This window comes from Lycorma delicatula, chromosome 5 (assembly GCF_047948215.1).
Source record: "Lycorma delicatula isolate Av1 chromosome 5, ASM4794821v1, whole genome shotgun sequence".
Lineage (NCBI taxonomy): Eukaryota > Metazoa > Arthropoda > Insecta > Hemiptera > Fulgoridae > Lycorma > Lycorma delicatula.
In genome coordinates, this window is record NC_134459.1 from 15,479,478 (window position 1) to 15,491,814 (window position 12,337).

Below are 12,337 nucleotides of genomic sequence, written 5' to 3' on the forward strand. Positions count from 1 at the left end.
TTTAGTTTAGTTCCTTTTTTTTTAGTTTTAGTAGGTGGAAGAAATATGAAAGCGGTTTAGATGTGTTTTTAGTAGTGATCAGAACGTAGCAGAAAGCAAGGGCTGTTTGTTTGCATGTATCTGGTTTCATAATGTTTTTTTCTAATAAGTGATTCTCAATTTTGGCCTCCAAAGGCTCAATACGTTTTAGACATCCTGACTTTTTTTACAAAAAAAAAGAAAAGATAAGCTAAATATAAGCTTACGGGTTCATAGCTTTATTAAAAAAAGATTTTAATTTCTCCTCATTGTTTACAGTAAAAAATATCTTTAGTAAAATTATACGAATATTTAAAAATTGCAGCATCCTTCATCTTTTTTAATTAAATCACTGGAATTAAATTTATTTGATTTATTAAATTCTTAACGAATAACAAGATTAGTTTTGGGAGAGAAAAAAGAAAGAAAGTATCGGCTAACTCATTAGGATTATATTGAGAATTCTTTATCAGTTTAATCTTAAATACGAACTGAAAATTATTCATTTTGTTTTGTAATAAAAAAAAAAAAAAAATCGCGGTTGATCACTATATATTTTTTACAGGATTTTGTGATATATTTTTGAAAATTATGTACTACAACCTGTACCGAATTTGAGTGTTATATTAGTACAATTTATTAAAATTAAACTAATAAAGATGATTAATATTTTCACCAAGATTTGACTTTCCTTCATGTATCTAATCTTTATTCTAATATTTTTAGACTAGTAGTTGTGGCAAGAAACACCTTATAAATTTGAATAATAGTATATAGAATTTTCCTGTATTTGTATTAAAAAGGAAAATTATTCAAGTGGTTTAAGATAAGTAGTGCTTTAATTTAAGGCTGGAACTTATTTTTGGATTCATGCCCAAATTTTGTATTGAAGTGGGCTTTCCCAGTTATCGCCTCTTACAATCGCCTTTATGGTACAGAAGTAGATCTACTTTTGCTGATTTTCTCTTGGGAAATAATGTACTGGAAATGATAGAGTACTAGTGGGCTACTCTCTTTTATTTATTTTCGATTTTAATTATTATTATTTTTTAAACCGAAATGGAATTATTGATAAATTATCTAAGATTAAATTTATATTAAGTTTTTATTTATTTGTAGTTGTAGGAAAATATCTTAAATATTTTTTATAATTTCTTTTTCGTTATTTTCATTTTGTAAAAAATAATATAAAAAGATATTCATGATTAATGATTTACGAAAAAAATCCATTACCAATTTCATTTAGTAGTTTGTTAATATCATGTTACTCATGATTTTGACCTTAATTTATATTTTTGACAAGGGAAATAATAATAATTTTGCCAAGGGAATTTACGACAGAAAATGTTCCTTTGATTTTTTTTCGTTATTCGTAACTGTTTTTTTATTTTTTTAAGAAAATAGAATTAGTCTCTTATATCCTGTTAAGAACCTAAAATGTCAACAAATCAATGCGAAAATGTAATTTAATCTTCTAATTAATTAATTATCTTCTACTTAGTTAATTATTTCGTTTTCATTTCATTTTTTCTACATTTAAACTGTAAATAAAAAAATATATTTATATAAGTTTCTGTATAAAATGTAATAACAAGTTAACGTAATTAATGGATCCGGTATTCTTAGCCCACCTATTTTTTTCTTCTTTCACAGCACTCCAATACTTGATAAACCAAAAATATAGTTTATCAAAAACTTTTCTCTTTCAAATCTCTTCACATTTTTATTCTCGAAAGATTTTACGGATGTTATTTTTTTTTTGTTATTTCTTTTGCCGATTTCCTTCTCCACTCCTTTACAGGCAACTAATGGAATATATTCCGAGATAGTCCTACTGGTATAAAATTAGACACCTTTTTAAAATTAAAAACAAATAATTATAAATATTTTTATAAAAATCAAAAAAACGCATTTAAATAGTTTTTTTTTCCCAGTCCACCATTAGGTATTGCTTCAGAGGATGTGACGAATGATTTATAGAGTGAGTGAAAATGCTATGCCTGATCCGGATTCGAACCCGGGACCTCCGGATGAAAGGCCGAGACGGTACCACTCGCGAAAATTATTTAAAGAAATAAAACAGTAATATTTCAAACCTTTTAATTTCAATATATACAAACCAGCATCAGATTAAAAATTATTATCAACAAATTGAATAAATCTTAATTCATCGTCGACTTCAAAAGTTGAATTTTAAAGAAAAGTTGCAAAGTATTTTTTTCTAGGGGTATTTTCTTTTTAAAGTCGTCTTTATTTATTTAAAATTAAGTTTATTTAATTTTTTTCTTATTTTCTCTTTTCTCTTTTATTTTTCTTATTCAAAATAAGTATAAGTCTCTTAAAACGTTACCCGATAGAAAAAAAGTTGTTAGCAAGAAATACCATACATATTTATAGAAATAAGAAAAGAAAGTAAAAAGAAGTGATGTAAAAAGACTTTTACCAAGCAAGTGTGAGCTTGGGGAAAGTTTCTACATAATTTTATTGAATTTTACGGAACGATACGTTTAATGCGAATATTAGAATGATGTCAGGCTCTATCAATATTTTAAGAGAAAAAATTAAACTATCATGATGACAAAAAATGGAACCTATCTTCTAATCATCGCTCTTACATGTATTTTTTAATTAAAAATGTTCAGTTAAGTTACCGAGTAAAAAATTACTAGGAACAAGCAAAGGAATAATAAAAATCTGTCAGTTTGTAGAGTAATTTTCAAAAATACATAAATCGTTTATATTCACCGTGTAAACTAAGTTGTAAGTTTAAATTTTAGAGGGTGGGGATACGCTTTAGTAAGCCTAAATAAATCGTTCTCTCAAAAGTTAAAAAAAACCGTAAACCTTTCCAGTGTTTATAGACAGAATATTTCGTGAATAACTTAATTTTATTTATTTTCAATGATTATCATCATCGATAAGGTATGAACTACAACTGTAAAAAATATTAATGTCTTTGAAAAGTTTATATATAAGTGTAAAAAAATAGTCCCCGATTCTTTGAACCTTATTTAAATTTTTTTGTAATTTATTCTACGAATGGATTTATTACTCGAGTAGCGATTCGATAAAATATAAAAGAACATAAATTTAATCGACCGTATAAAATTTTTTACCAAAAATATTTTACAGTTATAAATTATAAATATAATTACAGAAACGAACTTAGTTTTGAATTATTCTCATGCGTTCTGATACTGTTATTCATTATAGTAGTCGCAGGTATCATTTCTACTTGAGACGCTTCAGGTACTGTCGATAAAGGACCTGAACGGACGGGTACATTTTCAATCGACGTTAAACTGGTTAAAACTGATCCTCTATGTCCCCCTTGAGGCGCAGTATTTCCTCCTATTGCTGTCGGAACACAATTTCCGGGTGTAAAACCTCTAGGTGTCGTGCCCGTTGTACCTTTATATCTTGCGGCACGCTGAGCACATAGTCCATACCTACTTAACAATATAAACATATCTCTTCTGTACTGTTGCGTAAGCAACGCGTATAAATACGGATTCGCGCAAGAATTTAACGGATAAAAAAATACTAAAAGTATTTTAGTTTTTGATACGTCGATTAACGGGTAACCGGCTAACGCTGTTAAACCGAAAAATGCGATCGGCGCCCAACAAGCAAAGTCTGTAAAAACCAGTAATGCCATTCTTTTAGCGACTCTCATATCTGATCTCGCTAACGTCGCTACAGCATCTTGTCCCTGTCGTATGCTACAGTACATTCTACTATAGCACGTACATATAGCGCAGAATGCTAAACCGTTAAACGTTAATAATGTTGCTAAATATGCGCAGTCTATTAAATATTCTTTCTTCAAAGGTAGACAGATACTGTAACAAAGAAAAAAACACAAAAATATAACATAATTAAATTTAATTTATTATAATAACAAATTTACATAAAACATCACCTTTTTCTCCCTTTTTCCTGTTTAGCCTCCGGTAACTACCGTTTAGATAATTCTTCAGAGGATGAATGAGGATGATATTATGAGTGTAAATGAAGTACTGTAGTCTTGTACATTCTCAGTTCGACCGTTCCTGAGATATGTGGTTAATTGAAACCCAACCACCAAAGAACACCGGTATCCACGATCGTATTTAAATTCGTGTAAAAATAACTGGCTTTACTAGGACTTGAACGCTGTAACTCTCGACTTCCAAATCAGCTGATTTGGGAAGACGCGTTAACCACTAGACCAACCCGGTGGGTTCATAAAACATCACCTAAATTGATTAGATACTCGTAGCATTTTTCAATAAACCGGAAATTTTACGGAAAAATATTTAACTCTTTCAGAAAGAGATTTTTCCCCATTTCTTCAGTATTCTTTAAATCTTATGTAAATTAAGGTGCTTTTCTGATTCAGAAATAGAAATAAATTACGCTACTACTGATTTTCTTCGTTATTCCTTAATTACTATTCCGTAATTAGTGTAATTATATGATTAAATTACATGTAAAATATGTAGGTACGGTGTTTTACTTAAGTTTCAAAATTCTACAAAAAATAATTTTTATGCAATTCCTTGTAAAGATAATATTTGATTTTTTTTAAAAATTCCAATAGTATCGTGGATTCGTCCTACAACGAAATAATTCTCCACATACTATGAGGATCTGCAATACGTGTCCTCTTCCACGTATGGATTATTATTTGTCGTTCTTACTTAATAAAAAAAACTACCTGGTAAATTTATTTGAATATTTTATTTGCTATATTGAATTCATAATTAATCGATTACCCTTATATGGCTCTAAGAGTTGTAATTGAACAGTTTACAATTCTTGATATATAAATAGCTACAAAAGTATGAAACTTAAAAATGTGATTTTTGACCTATCTATTCGAAATGAAAAACAACGCTGTAAAATTTAAAGGAATTCATTTACCTGCTCCAGTCAGCCAAAGTAAGATTTTCTGAAATTTCTTTCTAAAATTCGGCCCTTTTTTAAATCGCCTAAAAAAATTCTCATTTAAGGTAAAAAAAAAAGAAACTGAAGGCGACCACAAATGTAAAATGGGTCGGACTTGAAGGGTGCTGTACGGAGTTATTAACTTTCAAACGCGATCGTCCACAATATTTATTAGGGTAGTAGTGTAGTAGACATAGCTATCATTTTTCGTTTTTGGTAACCTTACCAAGTATTTATAGGATTTATCTTTTAGTTCGTTTATACAGCCTTTTTTAATTCAAATTATCTTTGCGTAGTTAATGTTTTATTTAATGAATGCTATTTATTACATAAATATATTCCGAGTGTTTCTAAAATGGTGGGCTGGCTATACTTTTTCGGATTCTACTTATAAAACTAAACAAAAAATATCCTTAGGAGAGAATGAAGGATTATGACAGTTCTAATGTCATATCCTTAGGAAAAATGACAATTTCTCCTTCATTCTCTCCCTGTCCGCCATTTTGTTATTTTTATATAAAAATCTATATATTTCAAGTTCGGATAGAGGAATCACATTAATATTTCGTAAGCGCCTTTGTAATAAAGTTTTACACTTAGTAAAAAATCAGGACTTAAATAACTTCGCAAATTACAAAATGGCGGCCATGTTTATTTTTCAATCCGTTATGTCTCCATAAATATTAGTTTTATCAAAATGTATGTTATTTTTTTAAATATTAAGCTTTTATTTTGAACAAAATGACAGTTTTTTTTTAAATCGATTACAATTAGCCGAGTTATGACAGATAATGGATGTAATATTTGTGTCTGTTTTCATGTCCTCCACTTTACGTTCAATTCGATGAAATATTAATTATTTTTATTTATTGTTAATTCTAGTATTGTACACTAATATCAGATTAAGTATTAATTTTCTCACAATAATAATAATAATAATAATTAAAAAAAAACGTATTAATTAAAAAAGTAAAAAAAAACTACTTGTGATAATCTTACGTTAATTGTTGTAGAATATTAGGTATACTTTCTTTTTTAAATAAACAGTTAACAGTTAACAATTACTGTGTCATAATTACAGTTAAAAGTTATAGTGTCATGTTCAGTGTGTCCAACATTAGAGATTGCACAAGCGTTCAGTGTTTTTCTAAGAAATTGTCTTAACCGTTCAAAAATTCAGGGAGTAATCCTAATTTCCGGAAATTTATCTTGGATCCTTTGTTGAACATCCTCAGTGTTGAGTATTGGAGTTGAATAAACAACACGTTTCAAGCGGCTCCAGAGGTAGAAGTCAAGAGGGTTTAATTCAGGTGATCGGGCAGGCCAGGGCACTAGACCTCTGCGGCCTATCGATTTTTCAGCAGGAATTCTAATATCAACTGACTGAAATGTGCTGGAGCTCCATTGTGGTGAAACCACATATTCACTCTTAATTGTAGAGATTGATCTTCCAAAAAATGTGGATGATTTTCAGTCAAATGAGCAAGATAATTTTTCCAATTTGAATGGTTTGGTACAATGACAGGACCCAAAATATAGTCATTAAAAGTAGTACTTGCCCATACGTTAAGGGAGAATCTTTGTTTATGGATAATTTGTAAGGTGCCATGAGGATTCTCGTCACTCCAGATACGCTGGTTATGATATTTTGAACACTATTTCTGTTGAAACAAGCTTCATTTTCACATTGTTAACATGATCAGCAGTAATAGTCGCTGTGTAAAATTATTCAGAAGAGTAAAATTAATATCAATTATTTTATTATTATGTAATATTAAATTTTATTTTGAGAAAATTATTACTTAATTTGATACTAATTTACAATACTAGAATTAACAATAAATAAAAACAATTAATATTTAATCGAATTGAACGTAAAGTGGAGGACATGAAAACAGACAAGATTACAACATCAATTTTCTGCCATAACTCGACTATTTGTAAACCGATTTAAAAAAATAAAAAGTCATTTTGTTCAAAATAAAAGGCTTAATATTTTAGCATCAACATACATTTTGATAAAACTTAATTTTATGGAGATATAACAGATTGAAAAATATAGATGCCCGCCTTTTTGTAATTTGCGAACATATTTAAGTCCTGATTTTTTTGCTAATTTTAAAACTTTATTATAAAGACGCTTACCAAATATTAATGTGATTCCTCTATATGAACTTGAGATATAAATTTTTATATAAAAATACGAAAATGGCGGACAGTGGGAGAACGAAGGAGAAATTGCCATTTTTCCTACGAATATGTGTTGTTTAGTTTTACAAGTAAAATCCGAAAAAGTAAAGCGAGGTCACCGTTTTAGAAACAATCTTTAGTGGATTTCAGGTACTCCGGTGAAATCAGGTCGTACTGAAATTTTTAGGAACTTAATTAAAAAGAAGAATTAATTATTTCTTATGCTTTTTGAGCTGAAAAATCGAATAAAATAGGTTCCAGAACCGTATCTACAGTATTTTTTTTTGAGAAATCTGGAGTAAACCAATAAACTGGGGTAAAAATTTTTTTTATATTTGACGTACAATTATGTTAAAAGAGTAATAACACATAAAAAATTAAAAAAAAAAAAACTCGTAGAGAATTTAATTTTAATCAAAATGGTGTGAAATATGTTTTGAAATGAAAATTAATTTCTAAATTTTATCCTTCTTGAAATTTATTTTCAATATATATCAGTTATTATTCGTTATACTAGACTTTCTTAATTATTAATTTTTATTATCTTTCTTATTCATTGTCTTCCTATATAAGAAGTTTTGATCTAATTTTGCTTTTGTTAAATATATAAATAAGTCTCTTTTTTACGGTAGTATAAGCTATATTTTATATATAATATATAATAGCTACAATATACAGCGTGTCCCATATAAAACGCAACCCATCAATCACTCATCCATGAAATTTCAAAAGTCAAACTCACTCCCCTACTCGTTACTGAAATGTACTCGTCCAACATCTGAACATCGCGGCGACGCAGTAGAACACTACCGATAGTAACAACAATGCAATCATAACGTTCAGTGTATTGCTAGAGACAAGATGGTGTTTTCGCTAGATGAACGTGTTTTCATTGTCGAGTCCTACTTCTGTACGAAATCAGTGGTTGCAGTCCAAGATTTGTTTCGCCATAAGTACCCAGATAAACCGGCTCCTAACAAAACATCAGTGTTAAGGTTAGTTGCAAAATTTAGAGAGACCGGTTCTGTTAATAACAAGGAACACAAAAGATCTGTGTTAGTGTTGAATACAGATACAGTCACTGAAATCAAAGACCGATTACTCGCCTCGCCAAATAAATCGATCAGACGTTTGTCTGCTGAAACTAATTTATCTAAATCGACTGTTCATCGGGCGACCAAACGATTACAATTACGAACTTATCGCATTCAAACGGTTCATCGACTTCTTGAGCCCGACAAAGAAAAACGGCTACAATATTGTCAACGGTTCCGTCGATTTCTGCGTGAGGGAATTAACGTTATGGATTCGTTATTTTTCACAGATGAAGCACAGTTTCATTTGGTTGGCTACGTAAACAGTAGAATTTGGAGCGCTGAAAATCCCCACGTTTATCACGAAAAACAATTACACGCGCAGAAGGTGGGCGTGTGGTGCGCGATATCGCGGAAGAAAATAATCGGTCCTATTTTTTTCGAGTACACCATTAATGCAGAAGTATATCAGGATATTTTATTTCAGTTCATTGCACTCTTGGAAGAGGAAGACAGACACTGCTGGCTACAACATGACGGTGCGACATCGCACTACGCACGTTCAACTTCTGATTTCGTCGAGGAATTCTTTGGTAATCGTGTTATCGGTCGAGGCTTGTGGCCACCAAGATCTCCAGATTTGAATGCGGCGAATTTTTTTTGTGGGGTTACCGCAAAGAACAACCCTACAGCAACAAACCACGAACACGTGAACGATTGAAAGTCAATATTGAACAAGCTATATTAAATATCCAGCCACAAACTTTGAAAAAAGTTGCAAGAAACGCTGTAAAAAGAATTGAAGCTTGTATTCAATAATATGGCGGCCACTTCCAACATTTACACTAAATGTAAGGTAATGGATGGTAATAATAAAAATTACATTTACATTTACACATGCCTTTTTATTATTTCAATACCTACCAATATAAGGTTGGGTTGCGTTTTATATGGGACACCCTGTATATATATATATATATATATATATATATATTCTTATTTTATTTTAGAATTTTTGTGTTTAGTAATCTAAATCATTAAAGGTGATATCCTTCAAACTTTAGATGTTACAAAAAATTTGCGATGTATAATTAAAACAATAAATAAAATCACTGTTATACTGGTTAGGTTATTGTGTAATTTATAAGATGAAACTGACACCTTCATCTAAATCTATTACGTAATAAGGAGCCTCTACTAAGATTAACAGGGTCGAGTTCACCTTTGAGTAATAAATTTCTCTCATAACCTTACAATATTCTCTTTATAGCTTAAATAATTTTCGCTACAGTACGGTTATACAAAAGATAATATTGTTTCAGTGATGTTTAAAATATATTTTCGAGTATATTGTAATTGAATATTTGATTGTTGTAAAATAATTGTTAAATTATGAACTTTTGTAAATGTAAAATTTAAGAATATAATTTTCATTTAATTTTCGCGTAACACAACATGTCGTAGACGATTGACAAAGGTTTATTAACTACAGTATGATTCTGTTAATGCAGTAATGTATATTTTTTTATTATTAAACAACAGGAATATAAGCTGAAAGGTATTAATAATAGGGAGACGTTTACCTTAAATAAAACCTTCAACTATAAAGTAACTTATTTCTAATTCTTTTCAAATTATATTTAGAAAGGGCGAAATTATATTTAAGAGGGGTGATTGCTCGCCAGTTCGACTTAATAGTGTTTTTATCCCGCTTGCTAACAACGTACGATACCCAGGACTGCGACGTCTAGATCGACGTTTGACGTGGAGGATTCATGTCAGGAACAAAAGGAGGCAGTTTAACATTAAATTTAGGAAGATGTATATTGAATTTAGGAAGATGTTAGGCAGAGGGTCGCAACTATCATTAAATAACAAGAAATTGCTGTACTCAGCGATCCTGAAACCTATCTGGACCTACGAAATCCAACTATAGGGTACGACAAGAGAGCATATATCGAAGTCGTACAGCGATTCAAGAACATTGACAAATGTAACAGAAGCGCCATGGTTTGCGAAAAACACTGAAATACACGATGATCTGAGATCGCCAACCGTTCGAGAGAAGATGCAGCGATACGGTGTAAAATATAATATGATACTGAACAAACATGTGAACTGGCTAATGGTTTACCTCCTGAATAATAGCGAAGACGTTAAAGCGAGCGGCTAAAGCGACTGCATATATTTGATCTGAAGTTCTCCGAGATTTCAGGTGAATCGTAGGTTTTTGTTCATCGTCAAAATTCTTCATTTCGTTTCGTAACTTACTTTTGTTGTTTCTTTTATTTGTTTCTTTGTTTGATTAGTTACTCTTAGTTATTCTTTGCTTTTATGTTTTGAACTTTATCAATGTTCCTTGGACTCATCTTTTTATGTAATTATTCGTATTTTTTATATATTTATGTATGCTGCATAAGATACAGCATCAAGTACAAGTATAATTCTTTGAGAAATTTCATTCGGGACCCCTCTCTGTATGTCTTTTTTTTATTCAAATTTACTTATGGTTTCGGTAAATTGAAACCGATTTTAAATTAAACACTGGGGGGAAAAAATTCTACTTTTTGTTCCTTCAGTTGATAGAAAGGTAATTTAGCTGGTGATTTTATTATCACCAGTATCAGCATTATTTTTGGTAATTTTTTATTTCTCAGTTACACTTTGATATTGCTTGCTTGAGTAGTATCCTGTATAATGGAGAGAAGAATAGCGCTTACTAAAAAAATTATACCACATGAAAAATTTCAACCTTTTCTTTATCAAATTTATTTATACAAATTTTTCCTTTTGTTTTTTTTTCAAAAGATTTTACTTTTTTTTGAGTAAGTGATTTTTATTTTATGTTTTTAATAAATAATAAATTTCCCGAAGAAAAGATAATTAAAAATTATGGCGTATTAAACCCTTCAAAAAATAATATTTATTGTTTTCAGGTGAGAAAATAGGATCTCCTGAAAACAACATGAAAGGCTCACAAAAACGTGAGAAAACCTGAATGAGAATGAAAAAACCTGAAAACGTGATAGGCTCAAGTATAATTCATGATAAACAAGTTAACAATATTATTACGTAATCAGATAAATTATTTAGTGAAACCAAAATACTTTTGATCATAAAAGAGAAAAGTACTAAATTTAATAAGAAAATTGTTTCCTTCTAATAATACATAAAGGATTTAAAACAAAGGAAATAATTTGGGAACAAATTCTACAGCTTGAAGTAAGGAAAAACTTTCATACAGTACGTCCGAAAACGCTTTGTTACTGAGTTAGCGAAAAAAATTGCCCGGATTTCGGTTCTCCTCTCATCAAGGAACGAAAAAATTTCATTAGGTTGGCGTTAGAAAATTTAAGGAAACGAAAAGTGGTTTGATGCCACATTTCATTTAACATAAATTATTACCTTATAAACCACAAAGAGTATTTTTTAAAAAGTAAATTAAAATTATTTTAATTGTTCAAAGGTTGTTGTAAAATAGCTATTTCTAATTTTTTTTAATTCCTAATATATTTTTTGTTAAGTTTTGTTCTGTTTTTAATAACAAAAGTTGATCTTTTTGTTTTGTTTTCATAAACTTTATTGCATCAATATTCTCAGAATTAAATTTTTTACAACGTTTGGTAATACAATTTACGAATTTATTAGTAATTTACAAAATTATTTACTTCAAATCCTAAATAAAGTGTTTTTGCCATGAAATTGTTTGTTTTACGTTGGATATCATGAAAACTACGGGAGATGCAGTTCTATGACCTGTTTCATTCAATTTTTCAAGTCAAAAACATAAGAAACCATCAAGTTTACTTTTCATATAACGCCTTAAACTTCAGTATGACCACATTTCACCTGGGGAACAAAAATCTTGACGTAATGTTTCACTAGCCATAACTTGATAACAAAGCGTTTTTGGACTCATTTGTTTGAAATTTTTTCCTTATTTCAAGCTTTAGAATCAGTTTCCAAATTATTTCCCTTTCTTCTTAATCATTCTGTATATTTTTACATATAAAAAAGAAGTCATTCGTTCTAAATGTGGGCGCTGGATGCCTTCTAGGGGGGGGGGGAGGCGTTAGAAGGCCCACAGAAAATTGAGGGCGTTCAGGTCGTCTAGAAAGGCAATGTCTGATTAAAAAATAAACAAAAATTACGGTTCCCTGATATTT

General features: G+C 29.9%; 1 protein-coding gene across 1 annotated transcript in view; it reads right to left on the reverse strand.

The window, feature by feature from the left end:
* Positions 1-3,169: 3,169 nt before the first annotated feature.
* Positions 3,170-12,337, reverse strand: part of LOC142324719 (lutropin-choriogonadotropic hormone receptor-like) — a 179,342-nt gene continuing 170,174 nt past the window's right edge. Inside the window, exon 9 of the mRNA XM_075365636.1 lies at positions 3,170-3,860. Coding sequence (XP_075221751.1) covers positions 3,170-3,860 — 691 coding nt within the window. The remainder of the gene's footprint in view (positions 3,861-12,337) is intronic.